This window comes from Nerophis lumbriciformis, linkage group LG20 (assembly GCF_033978685.3).
Source record: "Nerophis lumbriciformis linkage group LG20, RoL_Nlum_v2.1, whole genome shotgun sequence".
In the NCBI taxonomy this organism is placed as follows: Eukaryota; Metazoa; Chordata; class Actinopteri; order Syngnathiformes; family Syngnathidae; genus Nerophis; species Nerophis lumbriciformis.
In genome coordinates this window covers 6,001,061-6,022,500 of record NC_084567.2, presented here as the reverse complement: position 1 = coordinate 6,022,500, position 21,440 = coordinate 6,001,061, and the positions used below count along the sequence as shown (strand labels likewise).

At 40.8% G+C, this 21,440-nt stretch overlaps 3 protein-coding genes across 3 annotated transcripts in view; all 3 read right to left on the bottom strand.

The window, feature by feature from the left end:
• Positions 1-21,440, bottom strand: part of LOC133619354 (uncharacterized) — a 65,969-nt gene that overhangs the window by 34,531 nt on the left and 9,998 nt on the right. Inside the window, exon 2 of the mRNA XM_072915269.1 lies at positions 1-84. This exon is cut by the window's left edge and continues 1,146 nt beyond it. The gene's annotated coding sequence lies outside the window, so the exon portion shown is untranslated. The remainder of the gene's footprint in view (positions 85-21,440) is intronic.
• Positions 5,202-7,482, bottom strand: LOC140679634 (uncharacterized). Its single transcript, XM_072915464.1, has one exon. The coding sequence runs from the start codon at positions 7,164-7,166 to the stop codon at positions 6,435-6,437; it is 732 nt and encodes a 243-aa protein (XP_072771565.1). The 5' UTR covers positions 7,167-7,482; the 3' UTR covers positions 5,202-6,434.
• The window catches only part of LOC133619320 (uncharacterized), a 29,316-nt gene continuing 21,957 nt past the window's right edge, over positions 14,082-21,440 (bottom strand). Inside the window, exon 2 of the mRNA XM_061980290.2 lies at positions 14,082-16,356. Within this exon, the coding sequence (XP_061836274.1) occupies positions 15,308-16,356 (1,049 nt within the window). The 3' untranslated portion in view covers positions 14,082-15,307. The remainder of the gene's footprint in view (positions 16,357-21,440) is intronic.

Genomic DNA, 21,440 nt, shown 5'->3' with positions numbered 1-21,440 from the left:
GTTGTGGAGTCTCCTGCTTCAAAGTGGAGCTCCCCCCTAACTGAGGGGAAACTTCTTCTGGATTACAGATCAGCTGCTGGACGTCTGCAAGACACAAACAACAAAAACACACTTTCTTCTATGTACTGTATGTGTGTGTAGTAGGGTTGTACAGTATACTGCTACTAATAAAGTATCGCATTACTAATCAATTGAAATCGGTATTATAGCACCTTTGAAAAGTACCGGTACCGTTCTTTCATCTGAATGCCGCTGTGCGGCCGTGACTACCTCCAGGGCCCATGTTTTGTCGGGGTTAACACTGGGTCCATAAAGCTCCGCTCTTTGGTCGGAAGGACGAGGCGGTCGATTAGTTACAACTTGCTCACTTTATTTATTATTTCCACAGGGCACAACCAGACATCCACCATGCTATTAACACTCCTGCACATGCTACCACTACCTCTCCTTACTCGCCCGCTCACTCACTGACGTCACTCAGACAACACGTTGATATTCTCACAAACACACATACTACTCTCATAAGTTAACCAGCTCCCCTGCTGTGCACATGTAGATACGTAGAACTTGATGCCAAATATTAGCGCACTTAAAACTGCCCAACTAGCAGTCAACTAATGCAAGTGAAATGACTACATTTTGTAACAAATTCCTACAATGTTTTGTCTTTAATAAATGTGTTTTACCTGCTACATGGCTTATCTGTGTGCATTTATCCATAGTTTTGTTTATAGTACTCAATTAATAATTGTATTTTTCTTAAAGCACAGACCAGGAGTGGCAACCATAAATCATGAATAATTTAATATAATGTCAGTAAAACTTTGTTCTATTCTAATCTAATCCTTGATTATAGCAGACTATATGTAATATGGAAAATTGTAAATTGTGAGGTACCCGGTACATGAGGATGGTGTTCTGCTGACCTCGACTGCGGATGTTGTGGATCGGTGGAAGGAATACTTCGAAGACCTCCTCAATCCCACCAACATTTCTTCCTATGAGGAAGCAGTGCCCGGGGAATCTGTGGTGGGCTCTCCTATTTCTGGGGCTGAGGTTGCTGAGGTAGTTAAAAAGCTCCTCGGTGGCAAGGCCCCGGGGGTGGATGAGACCCGCCCGGAGTTCCTTAAGGCTCTGGATGCTGTGGGGCTGTCTTGGTTGACAAGACTCTGCATCATCACGGGGACATCGGGGGCTGTACCTCTGGATTGGCAGACCGGGGTGGTGGTTCCTCTCTTTAAGAAGGGGAACCGGAGGGTGTGTTCCAACTATCGTGGGATCACACTCCTCAGCCTTCCTGGTAAGGTCTATTCAGGTTTACTGGAGAGGAGGCTACGCTGGATAGTCGAACCTCGGATTCAGGAGGAACAGTGTGGTTTTCGTCCTGGTCGTGGAACTGTGGACCAGCTCCATACTTTCGGCAGGGTCCTTGAGGGTGCATGGGAGTTTGTCCAACCAGTCTACATGTGCTTTGTGGACTTGAAGAAGGCATTCGACCGTGTCCCTCGGGAAGTCCTGTGGGGAGTGCTCAGAGAGTATGGGGTATCGGACTGTCTGATTGTGGCGGTCCGCTCCCTGTGCGATCAGTGTCAGAGCTTGGTCCGCATTGCCGGCAGTAAGTCGGACACGTTTCCAGTGAGGGTTGGACTCCACCAAGGCTGCCCTTTGTCACCGATTCTGTTCATAACGTTTATGGACAGAATTTCTAGGCGCAGTCAAGGCGTTGAGGGGATCCGGTTTGGTGGCTGCAGGATTAGGTCTCTGCTTTTTGCAGATGATGTGGTCCTGATGGCTTCATCTGGCCAGGATCTTCAGCTCTCACTGGATCGGTTCGCATCCGAGTGTGAAGCGACTGGGATGAGAATCAGCACCTCCAAGTCCAAGTACATGGTTCTCGCCCAGAAAAGGGTGGAGTGTCATCTCCGGGTTGGGGAGGAGACCCTGCCCCAAGTGGAGGAGTTCAAGTACCTCAGAGTCTTGTTCACGAGTGAGGGAAGAGTAGATCTGGAGATCGACAGGCGGATCGGTGCGGCATCTTCAGTAATGCAGACGCTGTATCGATCCGTTGTGGTGATGAAGGAGCTGAGTTGGAAGGCAAAGCTCTCAATTTACCAGTCGATCTATGTCCCATTCTCACCTATGGTCATGAGCTTTGGGTTATGACCGAAAGGACAAGATCACTGGTACAAGCGGCCCAAATGAGTTTCCTCCGCAGGGTGGCGGGGCTCTCCCTTAGAGATAGGGTGAGAAGCTCTGTCATCTGGGAGGAGCTCAAAGTAAAGCCACATGGAGAGGAGCCAGATGAGGTGGTTCGGGCATCTGGTCAGGATGCCACCCAAACGCCTACCTAGGGAGGTGTTTAGGGCTTTACCAACTGGTAGGAGGCCACGGGGAAGACCCAGGACACGTTGGGAAGACGATGTCACCCGGCTGGCCTGGGAACGCCTCGGGATCCCCGGGAAGAGCTGGTCGAAGTGGCTGGATAGAGGGAATTCTGGGCTTCCCTCCTTAGGCAGCTGCCCCCGCGACCCGACCTCAAATAAGCAGAAGAAGATGGATGGATGATGGCTCAGGTGTGATTCACTACAATAAGGCCCCACAGCACACTGGATTCCAGTTAATTGAAATACCACAACACTGGACATTTAAGAACTTGCACACAAAGCAACACTGGAGATGGCTATGGCGTGCGCATTTTCCACGCATGCGTATTAGGTTGCGTTGCGACGGTGACGAAGGGGGTCTTAAACGACAATTGTGTGTGTGTGGACAAGGATAAGGTTAGGTGGGATTTATCCTGGATAACCTTAGCCTGCTTAGTGTAGAAGGGGCCTTAGAGATAGTGGCTGTTATGTCCACTCAAAAATCCATCCAATAACTTAGCTTAGTAATAATGCTCGCTAACTTTTTTTTATTAGTGGCATTTGCCAAACATAGGAAAGAGAAACTCTTCTGTTTAAATTAAAAAATTCAGACAGTGACCAAACAACTGTAGGCTAGTCTTCAAAACACGCTGCTAACGAGTCGTTGCTCGCGACTTGAACACGTCCATTCTTTTCTGTTACTTGACGACACGACAAACTGTACAGAGACTTTGTTAAATGTGACTAAATACTCGCCTTACCTCAAAACCACGACATGATAAAAATAAAAACACACCAAACGAGCCTAACAGAGTTGTTGTTTTGCTTTTAGTTTCTAAATGTGACTTTTGCATTCTTTCATCTCCTCTGATGTGAACTCCACTGCCTTCTTCAAGCTAACAATCATGGCGGCTCTTTCTTTACATTCTTCAACAAGGTCGGCTCATTTCCACTTTAAGGGCTTGAAATAGCTTTCAAATGACAAAACTTCAACTCACTCACCTTCATCTTTCGTCTTTATCTCCGTTGGTGATTTGCTGGAAGTTGATTCTCTTTCATGTTCTCTTTTAGCGGACGTCGCCATCTTAGCATAGCAGTAGTCGTCCATCTTCTATCACGTCTTCAATCTTCACTTCACATATCGCTCCAAACTCAATGCACGTTTCGTGGCTTTGGAAAATACCAATTGAGATATTTGTTGCTATATTTGCTGTGAATCATATGACTTTAAGGTCGTGAATTCGAAAAATCTCCGAACCACCATAGTATACGGTCTTCATCTTTTTGCTTTGCTTCAAGTACTTTTGCGCATGCGCTAGAAGCCCGCAACTTCCGTTTCCTACTCCACGGCAGTTATTTTTCAAAATAAAGGCTTTTTAGTCTTGTTTTAAAACATCCATCCATCCATTTTCTACCGCTTATTCCCTTTGGGGTCGCGGGGGGCGCTGGAGCCTATCTCAGCTACAATCGGGCGGAAGGCGGGGTACACCCTGGACAAGTCGCCACCTCATCGCAGGGCCACCACTGATAGACAGACAACATTCACACTCACATTCACACCATTTAGTGTTGCCAATCAACCTATCCCCAGGTGCATGTCTTTGGAGGTGGGAGGAAGCCGGAGTACCCGGCGGGAACCCACGCAGTCACGGGGAGAACATGCAAACTCCACACAGAAAGATCCCGAGGCCAGGATTGAACTCACGACTACTCAGGACCTTGGTATTGTGAGGCAGACACACTAACCCCTCTTCCACCGTGCTGCCCTTGTTTTCAAACAATGGTTGGCAAATGTATCAATCATCAAATAATCAATAACAACTCTTTGAAAATAAAATATATATATATATATACAAGCACGTGCACAGACTTTTTCTATGGCTGTTGTTCAAACCAGAAAAAGAGCAAACATTGAAGAAAAAAATCATACATTTTAAATACTACAAGAAACAGAAATATTTTTCAACCTACTTAGTTGTTTTAGTTAAAATCCTTTAGAAAGTCAAATGATTACTCTGAATAAAGAAGAAAAGCACTAAGAGTGTAGATCTCCACCAGGACCAATCCTATTGTTCACGTGCTACTAAATTGTGTGCCATCTCATGTGTATCGTGTGCTGGTATGACAATAAACTTCCATGAATCCTGTAAAACACCAGACAGTTAGTAATATGGTTTCACATAAAAATGTTGGTGAAACTGCTCATTTCTACCTAGCGATAGGTGGCTCTAACTGTAGTGCTAATCACTCACCAGCAGAAAGCCCTCATCACACTGCTAATCAATAACTACCATCTTAGGCACTTAACATCACTAATCGCCAGTTAACAGCTATCATGCTAAATGTCAACTATCTTAAATGCAAACATGAAAACAAGACACATTAACGTCTTTTCCCATTACAAACATCATAACACAATCTAAACTTATATAAACACATTACTGTCTGAGCATATAAGATATTCAATTGTGTTACATCACAATTTATTATATTGAAATTAGCCATGTGATTAAGATGGGCACGGTCTGACCAATCACAAGTCAGTAGGAGCTGCTTTGTTCTCGTGTTTGGAGAAAGCGGAAGAGCGATTGTCAGCCTGACATTGATGTGTCTCTGAGAACTGAACACATTTTTATAACTTATAACAAAATGTGTTTATACAGTAACCTGCTCACATGAGTCAGATTACAGCAGGGGTGTCAAACTCATTTTAGCTCAGGGGCCACATGGAGGAAAATCTATTTTCACGTGGGCGGGACGGGTAAAATCATGGCATGATAACTTAAAAATACGACTATGACAACTTCAGATTATTTTCTTTATTTTAGTTTGGCCAAAAATAGAACCAGCACATTCTGAAAATGTACATATCACAAATAATCCTCTTGACAAAACATTTCCAGTTAGTTAAACATTTAGAGGGGGGAACAAAATTAACATAGACTTAATCTCAGTGTTTCTATTAAACTTTAAGTCACAACCCATCTAGGATTGAACAAAAAACTAAATAAAGCATGAATAAAATCTATTCTATGTATCAACTACCTCATTTGTCATTTCCACATATTAATCCTGTGCTAACTCAACAAACCATACAAACTGAGGTAGAAACTATTCAAGAGTGTTGAGTTACTTCCTGTCTTCTAGACATAATGTGTATTGATAGAAAAATAAAAGCTGTGCAATGTGTGAACAATTTCAACAAAGCACAAATAAAAAGTTCAAAGACTGACAGTATTGCAGTAAATCACACACTGTTCACTTTCTTTACATTTGCACAGAAGACAATCATTTCCACAGAACTATATCAGTGTGCAGTGTCTCATGCTGCATTTTAAGTGGGGTTACTGATTGCTTATTTTACTCCTGTTTTATGTTGGGTGGAGGGGGAGGAGTCACAGCCCCGCTTTACCGTGTACCTCTTGCTTGGTATACTTGCTCGCCCCGGTATAAACTATTTGCTTGCATAACAGAATTGCTATTGCGACATCCAGTGGACACAATTAGAAAAGCAGTTTCTTTCATTAAAAATACAGCCGGATTTTACACTTCGCAAACTCATCTCACGGGCCGGATTGAACCTGTTATGCCCGAATGTCGAGGGAGGTGGGGGTTGGGTTGTGGGTGTTGGGGGTTAATTGTTCATATGTCTCTGATTTGCACATCCATCAGTCTGAGGAGTAAAAGTTGGCAGTTTGTTATGCGAACAGTTACCCAGCATCCCAACGCCAGTTTTGATACATGTCAACTTTGCAGTGAAAAAGGGTGTAGTGCAGGTTTTTGAGCGTGTACAAACCTGACACATGAGGCCCCAGGTCCCTGGACTGAAGAAGGAGTAACCAAGCACTTGAAGCATCATCTATCTTACTGTTCAGGAAGGTTTCAGATACAGAGAAGACATGGGGTCATGAGTTGATAAGATTATGCTCCAAATAATCCAAGTTTGTATGAATACCTCAGATATTTGTGAAAGAAGCAGTGAGGAGGTCCTGGGTAGGGTGGATGTCGCCACATATGAGCAACATACCACAAACTAATGAGCAACATACCACAAACTAAACAGCTAATAGGTTATTTTCCCTTGTGTGTTCTTGTGTGCTTTACTGCGTCTGCTTTATGTGGGAACCTTCTACAGCACACTGAACAACTAAATGGTTTTTTACCTGTGTGTGTTCTCATGTGTTCACACAAAGAGCTGTTATAACAAAAGCTTTTGCCACAAACTGAACAACTAAATGGTTTTTCACCTGTGTGTGTTCTCATGTGTTTAGTCAAATTGCACTTACCAAAAAAACTGTTGCCACAAACTGAACAATTAAATGTTTTTTCACCTATGTGTGTTCTCATGTGTTGAGTCAAATTATTCTTAGCAGAAAAGCTTTTGCCACAAACTGAACAATTAAATGGTTTTTCACCTGTGTGTGTTCTCATGTGTCGAGTCAAATGGCTATTTCGAGAAAAGCTTACACCACAAACTGAACAACTAAATGTTTTTTCACCTGTGTGTGTTCTCATGTGTTGAGTCAAATGGCTACTACGAGAAAAACTTTTGTCACAAACTGAACAATTAAATGGTTTTTCACCTGTGTGTGTTCTCATGTGTTGAGTCAAATAGCACTTAACAGAAAAACTTTTGCTACAAACTGAACAATTAAATGGTTTTTCACCTGTGTGTGTTCTCATGTGTCGAGTCAAACTGCTCTTTTTCGTAAAACTTTCAGCACAAACTGAGCAGCTCAAACATGTTTTACCTCTCTTCTTTGTAGAGCATTCAGAGTGTTTGTTGTCAGTGTGAGTCCTCATATCACCTTCACAGTCTTTATCGCTGCTCAAAGTTACTTCAACCTCGTTTTCAGCCTCACTATCTGATAGTGGAGCTAAGAGGTTGTTTACTTGTGGTTTCTCTTCATCATCTTCAGTCTTCACAGAGAGAATACTCAGTGGAAACTTGGTGTAATCAGCTTCCTCTCGTCCTAGAAGACACTCTCCCTCCTGAGTGATGCAGAGTTCCTCCTCTTCCTTTTTAATGCAGGGTGGTTGTGGAGTCTCCTGCTTCAAAGTGGAGCTCCCCCCTAACTGAGGGGAAACTTCTTCTGGATTACCGATCAGCTGCTGGACATCTGCAAGACACAAACAATAAAAACACACTTTCTTCTATGTACTGTATGTGTGTGTAGTAGGGTTGTACAGTATACCGCTACTAATAAAGTATTGTGGTACTAATCAATTGAAATCGGTACTATACCACCTTTGAAAAGTACCGGTACCGTTCTTTCATCTGAATGCCGCTGTGCGGTGGTGACTACAGTGCCGAGGCGCATGATGTTGAGTGTGTCAAAACGCACACACAAAGTGCATACAAACAATAACATGGTGGAGAGGAAGAAAGGCAACAAAGGACAATTCTACTGGTTAATAAAGAGGGTGCGTGAAGTGCAATATGGAGGTATTTGGGCTTCTAAACTAACAATAAAGGTGACACTTTAAACAGGGAGCCGCCGCTCTGCAAGGGTTGCTTTACACCTTTCCTGTTTGTGGGCTCCCAGACCGTGGTCGAGGAGCGCAGGGGAGACGTTCCCTCCAGGGCCCATGTTTTGTCGGGGGTAACACTGGGTTCATAAAGCTCCGCTCTTTGGTCGGAAGGACGAGGCCGTCGATTAGTTACAACTTGGTCACTTTATTTATTATTTCCACAGGGCACAACCGGACATCCACCATGCTATTAACACTCCTCAAGACTACGACAAACAGCGAATGCATTTGGACTGGCAAAGCAGACTATCATTATTGTTATTATCTGCGATGTATGTTGAGCGATTACTCAACGTCTAGTTTTGTAATCCATAACTATTGTGAAGCCATGAAGTGGTTGCGGCCGTCAAGTACGACCGCCAAGTTGAGCCTACAAGCACAGTGTCCTGACCAGATATCTAGATCCCTAGATTGATTGTTGTAAATGTTCTTTATCACATTGTTTACTTTCACACGTCCATTAGAGGGGAACATTATCACAATTTCAGAAGGGTTAAAACCATTAAAAATCAGTTCCCAGGGCTTATTTTATTTTTCGAATTTTTTTTCAAAATTTTACCCATCACGAAATATCCCTAAAAAAAGCTTCAAGTGCCTGATTTTAACCATCGTTATATACACCCGTCCATTTTCCTGTGACGTCACACAGTGATGCCAATACAAACAAACATGGCGGATAGAACAACAAATTTTAGCGACATTAGCTCGGATTCAGACTCGGATTTCAGCGGCTTAAGCGATTCAACAGATTACGCATGTATTGAAACGGATGGTTGTAGTGTGGAGGCAGGTAGCGAAAACTAAATTGAAGAAGAAACTGAAGCTATTGAGCCATATCGGTTTGAACCGTATGCAAGCGAAACCGACGAAAACGACACGACAGCCAGCGACACGGGAGAAAGCGAGGACGAATTCGGCGATCGCCTTCTAACCAACGATTGGTATGTGTTTGTTTGGCATTAAAGGAAACTAACAACTATGAACTAGGTTTACAGCATATGAAATACATTTGGCAACAACATGCACTTTGAGAGTGCAGACAGCCCATTTCAGGCGCGCTAAGAACATATATTTTTCCACAATTTCAGCACTCAGGTTAACCATACCTAAATAGACACAAAATACTGCATTACACAAGACTACCCGAATGTACTCGAATGATTGAAAAACATGTTTTTAAGCTAAATTATTGGTAAACACAGTTTATGTATAATCCATCCATCCATTTTCTACCGCTTATTCCCTATATTCTGTAGACATACCCTCATCCACTCTCTTTTCCTGAAAGCTGATCCATCCAGTTTTGGAGTTGATGTCAGCAGGCCAGGGAAGCAAGGGTCCTTATCGTTGGAAATGCATCTGCTTTGAGTGTCGCAGGATATCCACACATTCTTGCCATCTCTGTCGTAGCATAGCTTTCGTCGGTAAAGTGTGCGGAACAAACGACTGACCATTTCGTCGGCTTTGCCCACAGCCTCGTATTTTGAACAAATTTCGTCCAATTTCTTGCCACTTTCGCATCTTTGGGCCACTGGTGCAACTTGAATCCGCCCCTGTTCGTGTTGTTACACCCTCCGACAACACACTGACGAAAGTGAGAAAATGGCGGATTGCTTCCCGACGAGAGCGAATAATAGAAAGGCGTTTAATTCACCAAAATTCACCCATTTAGAGTTCGGAAATCAGTTAAAAAAAATATGGTCTTTTTTCTGCAACATCAAGGTATATATTGACGCTTACATAGGTCTGGTGATAATGTTCCCCTTTAAAGATATGATTCATGTATGATGGCTCAGGTGTGATTCACTACAATAGTCTAACAGCTGCTGATGGTGAGGCAAGCAAGGTTTACTGTTCAAAGAAATGTGGCAATAGTCTACATTGAAACACAGGGTAAGGATACACTTCCAGGTCAGAGGTGACTAAGACGGGCGCATTTTTTTCCGTGCTTGCATACTAGGTCAAATTGCGGCAGTGGACGGAGGGAGGAGGGGGTCTTAAACGGTGGAATTGTGTGTGTGTGGACAAGGATAAGGTTAGGTGGGATATACCCTGGATAACCTTAGCCTGCTTAGTGTAGAAGAGGCCTTAGAGATAGTGGCTGTTATGTCCACTCAAAAATCCATCGAGTAACTTGATGGACTCGATGTTTAACTTAGCTTTTTTTCTTCCTTTCTTTAGTTTATTTCGAACATGAACACACTTACAGCATAATACATCACACAATTTCATATCATTTCATTTTACATCATGCCCGAAAAGGAGTAGGAAGAAGCAAAGCTTATTTAATCCTACCCCTTTCCCACTTCAGAGCGTTTACAAATTAATAGAATCATTTACTGACCTTTTTATATAATAAAATAACATCTATGAATTAGTATACAACAGTTTTGTAATATGTAATTAATTAATTAATTCAGTCATTATTAACATACTGAGATGAAGAATATCTTATTTTCAATAAGGTTGAAAGTATTTCTCATAATTCTTCTTCTTTGTACTCTGTAAGCACTATTATTTTGAACAACCTCTTAAACTGGATCATATCAGTACAATGTTTAACTTCTTTACTTAATCCATTCCATCATTTAATTCCACATACTGATATGCTAAAGGTTCTAAGTGTTGTACGTGCATATAAATGTTTTAAATTATTTTTTCCTCTAAGGTTATATTTCTCCTCTTTAGTTGAGAAGAATTGTTGTACATTCTTTGGTAGCAGGTTATAGTTTGATTTGTACATCATTTTAGCTGTTTGCAATTTTACCAAATCACCAAACTTTAATATTTCTGACTTAATAAATAAAGGGTTTGTGTGTTCTCTATATCCAACATTATGTATTATTCTAACTGATCTTTTTTGTAACACGGTTAGCTAATGTAGCGCACATTTGTAGTTATTTCCCCATATTTCTGCACAATAACTCAGATATGGTAACACTAGCGAGCAGTAGAGAATATGTAGTGATTTTTGGCCCAGGACATATTTTGCTTTATTCATTATTGAAATGTTTTTTGCCACCTTATGTTGTATGTTTTGTATATGAGATTTCCAGTTCATTTGATCATCTATTAATACTCCCAAAAATCTAGTTTCTTTTACCCTTTCTATGTCTACTTCGTCTATTTGTATTTGTGTATGATGCTCTTTTCTACTATTACCAAATAGCATTAGTTTAGTTTTACTGAGATTCAAAGATAGTCTGTTTTTGTCAAACCATCTTTTTAATTTGTTAATTTCTTCTGTTATTATTTGTATTACCTTCTGTGTGCTCTCTCCTGAACAGAAAGCAGTTGTGTCATCTGCAAATAAAACCAACTTTAAGTCCTTCGTAACCTTACAAATGTTGTTTATATAAAGATTGAACAATCTTGGTCCCAGTATTGACCCCTGGGGTACACCGCAGGATATATCTAGCCGTGTTGACATATTTTCACCCATCTTTACATATTGCTTCCTGTTGGTTAAATAACTTCTTACCCAATTCAATACCAAACCTCTGATGCCATATCGTTCTAATTTTCGTATTAAAATATCATGATTAATTGTGTCAAATGCTTTTGTTAAGTCCATGAATACTGCGGCCGCACATTCTTTACCATCTATTGCATTGGTAATTTCCTCTGTTATTTTGGTTAGTGCTATTGATGTTGAGATATTTGCTCGGAATCCATATTGGTTCTCCACAAGCGTCCCACTTTTGTTAATAAATAAATCCAATCGACTATTGAATAATTTTTCCAAGATTTTGGAGAATTGTGGAAGTAATGAAACTGGTCTGTAGTTAGTAAACTGGTGTACGTCTCCATTCTTATAAATTGGTACGACTTTTGCAATTTTCATTATATCAGGGAAGCTTAGTAGTAATGCTCGCTAACTTTTTTATTAGTGGCATTTGCCAAACATAGGAAAGAGAAACTCTTCTGTTTTGATTAAAAAATTCAGACAGCGACCAAACAACTGTAGGCTAGTCTTCAAAACACGCTGCTAATGAGTCGTTGCTCGCGACTTGAACACGTCCATTCTTTTCTGTTACTTGACGACACGACAAACTGTACAGACACTTTGTTAAATGTGACTAAATACTCACCTCGCCTCAAAACCACGACATGATGAAAATAAAAACACACCAAACGAGCCTAACAGAGTTGTTGTTTTGCTTTTAGTTTCTAAATTAGACTTTTGCATTCTTTCATCTCCTCTGATGTGAACTCCACTGCCTTCTTCAAGCTAACAATCATGGCGGCTCTTTCTTTACATTATTCAACAAGGTCGGCTCATTTACACTTTAAGGGCTTGAAATAGCTTTCAAATGACAAAACTTCAACTCACTCACCTTCATCTTTCGTCTTTATCTCCGTTGGTGATTTGCTGGAAGTTGATTCTCTTTCATGTTCTCTTTTAGCGGACGTCGCCATCTTAGCATAGCAGTAGTCGTCCATCTTCTATCACGTCTTCAATCTTCACTTCACATATCGCTCCAAACTCAATGCACGTTTCGTGGCTTTGGAAAATACCAATTGAGATATTTGTTGCTATATTTGCTGTGAATCATATGACTTTAAGGTCGTGAATTCGAAAAATCTCCGAACCACCATAGTATACGGTCTTCATCTTTTTGCTTTGCTTCAAGTACTTTTGCGCATGCGCTAGAAGCCCGCAACTTCCGTTTCCTACTCCACGGCAGTTATTTTTCAAAATAAAGGCTTTTTAGTCTTGTTTTAAAACATCCATCCATCCATTTTCTACCGCTTATTCCCTTTGGGGTCGCGGGGGGCGCTGGAGCCTATCTCAGCTACAATCGGGCGGAAGGCGGGGTACACCCTGGACAAGTCGCCACCTCATCGCAGGGCCACCACTGATAGACAGACAACATTCACACTCACATTCACACACTAGGGACCATTTAGTGTTGCCAATCAACCTATCCCCAGGTGCATGTCTTTGGAGGTGGGAGGAAGCCGGAGTACCCGGCGGGAACCCACGCAGTCACGGGGAGAACATGCAAACTCCACACAGAAAGATCCCGAGGCCAGGATTGAACTCACGACTACTCAGGACCTTGGTATTGTGAGGCAGACACACTAACCCCTCTTCCACCGTGCTGCCCTTGTTTTCAAACAATGGTTGGCAAATGTATCAATCATCAAATAATCAATAACAACTCTTTGAAAATAAAATATATATATATATATATATACAAGCACGTGCACAGACTTTTTCTATGGCTGTTGTTCAAACCAGAAAAAGAGCAAACATTGAAGAAAAAAATCATACATTTTAAATACTACAAGAAACAGAAATATTTTTCAACCTACTTAGTTGTTTTAGTTAAAATCCTTTAGAAAGTCAAATGATTACTCTGAATAAAGAAGAAAAGCACTAAGAGTGTAGATCTCCACCAGGACCAATCCTATTGTTCACGTGCTACTAAATTGTGTGCCATCTCATGTGTATCGTGTGCTGGTATGACAATAAACTTCCATGAATCCTGTAAAACACCAGACAGTTAGTAATATGGTTTCACATAAAAATGTTGGTGAAACTGCTCATTTCTACCTAGCGATAGGTGGCTCTAACTGTAGTGCTAATCACTCACCAGCAGAAAGCCCTCATCACACTGCTAATCAATAACTACCATCTTAGGCACTTAACATCACTAATCGCCAGTTAACAGCTATCATGCTAAATGTCAACTATCTTAAATGCAAACATGAAAACAAGACACATTAACGTCTTTCCCCATTACAAACATCATAACACAATCTAAACTTATATAAACACATTACTGTCTGAGCATATAAGATATTCAATTGTGTTACATCACAATTTATTATATTGAAATTAGCCATGTGATTAAGATGGGCACGGTCTGACCAATCACAAGTCAGTAGGAGCTGCTTTGTTCTCGTGTTTGGAGAAAGCGGAAGAGCGATTGTCAGCCTGACATTGATGTGTCTCTGAGAACTGAACACATTTTTATAACTTATAACAAAATGTGTTTATACAGTAACCTGCTCACATGAGTCAGATTACAGCAGGGGTGTCAAACTCATTTTAGCTCAGGGGCCACATGGAGGAAAATCTATTTTCACGTGGGCGGGATGGGTAAAATCATGGCATGATAACTTAAAAATACGACTATGACAACTTCAGATTATTTTCTTTATTTTAGTTTGGCCAAAAATAGAACCAGCACATTCTGAAAATGTACATATCACAAATAATCCTCTTGACAAAACATTTCCAGTTAGTTAAACATTTAGAGGGGGGAACAAAATTAACATAGACTTAATCTCAGTGTTTCTATTAAACTTTAAGTCACAACCCATCTAGGATTGAACAAAAAACTAAATAAAGCATGAATAAAATCTATTCTATGTATCAACTACCTCATTTGTCATTTCCACATATTAATCCTGTGCTAACTCAACAAACCATACAAACTGAGGTAGAAACTATTCAAGAGTGTTGAGTTACTTCCTGTCTTCTAGACATAATGTGTATTGATAGAAAAATAAAAGCTGTGCAATGTGTGAACAATTTCAACAAAGCACAAATAAAAAGTTCAAAGACTGACAGTATTGCAGTAAATCACACACTGTTCACTTTCTTTACATTTGCACAGAAGACAATCATTTCCACAGAACTATATCAGTGTCTCATGCTGCATTTTAAGTGGGGTTACTGATTGCTTATTTTACTCCTGTTTTATGTTGGGTGGAGGGGGAGGAGTCACAGCCCCGCTTTACCGTGTACCTCTTGCTTGGTATACTTGCTCGCCCCGGTATAAACTATTTGCTTGCACAACAGAATTGCTATTGCGACATCCAGTGGACACAATTAGAAAAGCAGTTTCTTTCATTAAAAATACAGCCGGATTTTACACTTCGCAAACTCATCTCACGGGCCGGATTGAACCTGTTATGCCCGAATGTCGAGGGAGGTGGGGGTTGGGTTGTGGGTGTTGGGGGTTAATTGTTCATATGTCTCTGATTTGCACATCCATCAGTCTGAGGAGTAAAAGTTGGCAGTTTGTTATGCGAACAGTTACCCAGCATCCCAACGCCAGTTTTGATACATGTCAACTTTGCAGTGAAAAAGGGTGTAGTGCAGGTTTTTGAGCGTGTACAAACCTGACACATGAGGCCCCAGGTCCCTGGACTGAAGAAGGAGTAACCAAGCACTTGAAGCATCATCTATCTTACTGTTCAGGAAGGTTTCAGATACAGAGAAGACATGGGGTCATGAGTTGATAAGATTATGCTCCAAATAATCCAAGTTTGTATGAATACCTCAGATATTTGTGAAAGAAGCAGTGAGGAGGTCCTGGGTAGGGTGGATGTCGCCACATATGAGCAACATACCACAAACTAATGAGCAACATACCACAAACTAAACAGCTAATAGGTTATTTTCCCTTGTGTGTTCTTGTGTGCTTTACTGCGTCTGCTTTATGTGGGAACCTTCTACAGCACACTGAACAACTAAATGGTTTTTTACCTGTGTGTGTTCTCATGTGTTCACACAAAGAGCTGTTATAACAAAAGCTTTTGCCACAAACTGAACAACTAAATGGTTTTTCACCTGTGTGTGTTCTCATGTGTTTAGTCAAATTGCACTTACCAAAAAAACTGTTGCCACAAACTGAACAATTAAATGTTTTTTCACCTATGTGTGTTCTCATGTGTTGAGTCAAATTATTCTTAGCAGAAAAGCTTTTGCCACAAACTGAACAATTAAATGGTTTTTCACCTGTGTGTGTTCTCATGTGTCGAGTCAAATGGCTATTTCGAGAAAAGCTTACACCACAAACTGAACAACTAAATGTTTTTTCACCTGTGTGTGTTCTCATGTGTTGAGTCAAATGGCTACTACGAGAAAAACTTTTGTCACAAACTGAACAATTAAATGGTTTTTCACCTGTGTGTGTTCTCATGTGTTGAGTCAAATAGCACTTAACAGAAAAACTTTTGCTACAAACTGAACAATTAAATGGTTTTTCACCTGTGTGTGTTCTCATGTGTCGAGTCAAACTGCTCTTTTTCGTAAAACTTTCAGCACAAACTGAGCAGCTCAAACATGTTTTACCTCTCTTCTTTGTAGAGCATTCAGAGTGTTTGTTGTCAGTGTGAGTCCTCATATCACCTTCACAGTCTTTATCCCTGCTCAAAGTTACTTCAACCTCGTTTTCAGCCTCACTATCTGATAGTGGAGCTAAGAGGTTGTTTACTTGTGGTTTCTCTTCATCATCTTCAGTCTTCACAGAGAGAATACTCAGTGGAAACTTGGTGTAATCAGCTTCCTCTCGTCCTAGAAGACACTCTCCCTCCTGAGTGATGCAGAGTTCCTCCTCTTCCTTTTTAATGCAGGGTGGTTGTGGAGTCTCCTGCTTCAAAGTGGAGCTCCCCCCTAACTGAGGGGAAACTTCTTCTGGATTACCGATCAGCTGCTGGACATCTGCAAGACACAAACAATAAAAACACACTTTCTTCTATGTACTGTATGTGTGTGTAGTAGGGTTGTACAGTATACCGCTACTAATAAAGTATTGTGGTACTAATCAATTGAAATCGGTACCATACCACCTTTGAAAAGTACCGGTACCGTTCTTTCATCTGAATGCCGCTGTGCGGTGGTGACTACAGAGCCGAGGCGCATGATGTTGAGTGTGTCAAAACGCACACACAAAGTGCATACAAACAATAACATGGTGGAGAGGAAGAAAGGCAACAAAGGACAATTCTACTGGTTAATAAAGAGGGTGCGTGAAGTGCAATATGGAGGTATTTGGGCTTCTAAACTAACAATAAAGGTGACACTTTAAACAGGGAGCCGCCGCTCTGCAAGGGTTGCTTTACACCTTTCCTGTTTGTGGGCTCCCAGACCGTGGTCGAGGAGCGCAGGGGAGACGTTCCCTCCAGGGCCCATGTTTTGTCGGGGGTAACACTAGGTCCATAAAGCTCCGCTCTTTGGTCGGAAGGACGAGGCCGTCGATTAGTTGCAACTTGGTCACTTTATTTATTATTTCCACAGGGCACAACCGGACATCCACCATGCTATTAACACTCCTCAAGACTACGACAAACAGCAAATGCATTTGGACTGGCAAAGCAGACTATCATTATTGTTATTATCTGCGATGTATGTTAAGCGATTACTCAACGTCTAGTTTTGTAATCCATAACTATTGTGAAGCCATGAAGTGGTTGCGGCCGTCAAGTACGACCGCCAAGTTGAGCCTACAAGCACAGTGTCCTGACCAGATATCTAGATCCCTAGATTGATTGTTGTAAATGTTCTTTATCACATTGTTTACTTTCACACGTCCATTAGAGGGGAACATTATCACAATTTCAGAAGGGTTAAAACCATTAAAAATCAGTTCCCAGGGCTTATTTTATTTTTCGAAGTTTTTTTCAAAATTTTACCCATCACGAAATATACCTAAAAAAAGCTTCAAGTGCCTGATTTTAACCATCGTTATATACACCCGTCCATTTTCCTGTGACGTCACACAGTGATGCCAATACAAACAAACATGGCGGATAGAACAACAAATTTTAGCGACATTAGCTCGGATTCAGACTCGGATTTCAGCGGCTTAAGCGATTCAACAGATTACGCATGTATTGAAACGGATGGTTGTAGTGTGGAGGCAGGTAGCGAAAACGAAATTGAAGAAGAAACTGAAGCTATTGAGCCATATCGGTTTGAACCGTATGCAAGCGAAACCGACGAAAACGACACGACAGCCAGCGACATGGGAGAAAGCGAGGACGAATTTGGCGATCGCCTTCTAACCAACGATTGGTATGTGTTTGTTTGGCATTAAAGGAAACTAACAACTATGAACTAGGTTTACAGCATATGAAATACATTTGGCAATAACATGCACTTTGAGAGTGCAGACAGCCCATTTCAGACGCGCTAAGAACATATATTTTTCCACAATTTCAGCACTCAGGTTAACCATACCTAAATAGACACAAAATACTGCATTACACAAGACTACCCAAATGTACTCGAATGATTGAAAAACATGTTTTTAAGCTAAATTATTGGTAAACTCAGTTTATGTATAATCCATCCATCCATTTTCTACCGCTTATTCCCTATATTCTGTAGACATACCCTCATCCACTCTCTTTTCCTGAAAGCTGATCCGTCCAGTTTTGGAGTTGATGCCAGCAGGCCAGGGAAGCAAGGGTCCTTATCGTTGGAAATGCATCTGCTTTGAGTGTCGCAGGATATCCACACATTCTTGCCATCTCTGTCGTAGCATAGCTTTCGTCGGTAAAGTGTGCGGAACGAACGACTGACCATTTCGTCGGCTTTGCCCACAGCCTCGTATTTTGAACAAATTTCGTCCAATTTCTTGCCACTTTCGCATCTTTGGGCCACTGGTGCAACTTGAATCCGCCCCTGTTCGTTTTGTTACACCTTCCGACAACACACTGACGAAAGTGAGAAAATGGCGGATTGCTTCCCGACGAGAGCGAATAATAGAAAGGCGTTTAATTCACCAAAATTCACCCATTTAGAGTTCGGAAATCAGTTAAAAAAATATATGGTCTTTTTTCTGCAACATCAAGGTATATATTGACGCTTACATAGGTCTGGTGATAATGTTCCCCTTTAAAGATATGATTCATGTATGATGGCTCAGGTGTGATTCACTACAATAGTCTAACAGCTGCTGATGGTGAGGCAAGCAAGGTTTACTGTTCAAAGAAATGTGGCAATAGTCTACATTGAAACACAGGGTAAGGATACACTTCCAGGTCAGAGGTGACTATGACGGGCGCATTTTTTTCCGTGCTTGCATACTAGGTCAAATTGCGGCAGTGGACGGAGGGAGGAGGGGGTCTTAAACGGTGGAATTGTGTGTGTGTGGACAAGGATAAGGTTAGGTGGGATATACCCTGGATAACCTTAGCCTGCTTAGTGTAGAAGAGGCCTTAGAGATAGTGGCTGTTATGTCCACTCAAAAATCCATCGAGTAACTTGATGGACTCGATGTTTAACTTAGTTTTTTTTCTTTCTTTCTTTAGTTTATTTCGAACATGAACACACTTACATCATAATACATCACACAATTTCATATCATTTCATTTTACATCATGCCCGAAAAGGAGTAGGAAGAAGCAAAGCTTATTTAATCCTACCCCTTTCCCACTTCAAGCGTTTACAAATATATAGAATCATTTACTGACCTTTTTATATAATAAAATAACATCTATGAATTAGTATACAACAGTTTTGTAATATGTAATTAATTAATTAATTCAGTCATTATTAACATACTGAGATGAAGAATATCTTATTTTCAATAAGGTTGAAAGTATTTCTCATAATTCTTCTTCTTTGTACTCTGTAAGCACTATTATTTTGAACAACCTCTTAAACTGGATCATATCAGTACAATGTTTAACTTCTTTACTTAATCCATTCCATCATTTAATTCCACATACTGATATGCTAAAGGTTCTAAGTGTTGTACGTGCATATAAATGTTTTAAATTATTTTTTCCTCTAAGGTTATATTTCTCCTCTTTAGTTGAGAAGAATTGTTGTACATTCTTTGGTAGCAGGTTATAGTTTGCTTTGTACATCATTTTAGCTGTTTGCAATTTTACCAAATCACCAAACTTTAATATTTCTGACTTAATAAATAAAGGGTTTGTGTGTTCTCTATATCCAACATTATGTATTATTCTAACTGATCTTTTTTGTAACACGGTTAGCGAATGTAGCGCACATTTGTAGTTATTTCCCCATATTTCTGCACAATAACTCAGATATGGTAACACTAGCGAGCAGTAGAGAATATGTAGTGATTTTTGGCCCAGGACATATTTTGCTTTATTCATTATTGAAATGTTTTTTTGCCACCTTATGTTGTATGTTTTGTATATGAGATTTCCAGTTCATTTGATCATCTATTAATACTCCCAAAAATCTACCGTATTTTCCGCACTATTAGCCGCACCTAAAAACCACAAATTTTCTCAAAAGCTGACAGTGTGGCTTATAACCCGGTGCGCTTTATATATGGATTAATATTAAGATTCATTTTCATAAAGTTTAGGTCTCGCAACTACGGTAAACAGACGCCATCTTTTTTCCCCGTAGAAGAGGAAGCGCTTCTTCTTCTATGGTAAGCAACCGCCAAGGTAAGCACCCGCCCCCATAGAAGAGGAAGCGCTTCTTCTTCTACTGTAAGCAACCACCCGCCCCCATAGAAGAGAAAGCGCGGATATTACGTTTCATTTCCTTTGTGTGTTCCATGTTGATATACGACTCCATGCGCGCCCACATCACAGATGGTGTCAAAAAACAAGTGAAGCACACAAATACAACACTCGCCGTCATTCCGGGTGGATTAACCAAAGAACTCCAACCGCTCGATATTGGTGTCAACAGGGCATTTAAAGCACGACTGCGAACGGCGTGGGAACAATGGATGACCGAAGGCGAACACACCTTCACTAAGACAGGGAGACAGCGCCGGACGACATACGCCAACATCTGCCAGTGAATCGTAAATGCCTGGGCGGATATTTCGGTCACAACTGTGGTCCGAGCTTTCCGGAAGGCAATGACTTCGACGAGACGGAGCCGGCCATTTTGGATCCCGTATTCGCCCAACTTTTTAATTCGGACACCGAAGGAGAAGAATTCGAGGGATTTATGAATGAAGAATAACTTCAGAAAGTGAGCGTTATGTTTATTTTGTGTGTTGTGACATTAACGTTCGAGCAACATGAAGTTATTGATGTTATTGCTCTGCACTATTTTGAATTTTACTATGTTTGTGATTGCACATTTGCACATTACCGTACATTTTGGGAGTGAAAAGAGTTGTTAGAACGCTGGTTTTTAATATATTATTAAAGTTTGACTGACCTATCTGACTGTTTTTTTGACATTCCCTTTAGCGCAGTTAGATGCGGCTTATAACACGGGGCGGCTTATAGGTGGACAAAGTTTTGAAATATGCCGTTCATTGAAGGCGCGGCTTATAACCCAGGGCGGTTTATGGTGCGGAAAATACGGTAGTTTCTTTTACCCTTTCTATGTCTACTTCGTCTATTTGTATTTGTGTATAATGCTCTTTTCTACTATTACCAAATAGCATTAGTTTAGTTTTACTGAGATTCAAAGATAGTCTGTTTTTGTCAAACCATCTTTTTAATTTGTTCATTTCTTCTGTTATTATTTGTATTACCTTCTGTGTGCTCTCTCCTGAACAGAAAGCAGTTGTGTCATCTGCAAATAAAACCAACTTTAAGTCCTTCGTAACCTTACAAATGTTGTTTATATAAAGATTGAACAATCTTGGTCCCAGTATTGACCCCTGGGGTACACCACAGGATATATCTAGCCGTGTTGACATATTTTCACCCATCTTTACATATTGCTTCCTGTTGGTTAAATAACTTCTTACCCAATTCAATACCAAACCTCTGATGCCATATCGTTCTAATTTTCGTATTAAAATATCATGATTAATTGTGTCAAATGCTTTTGTTAAGTCCATG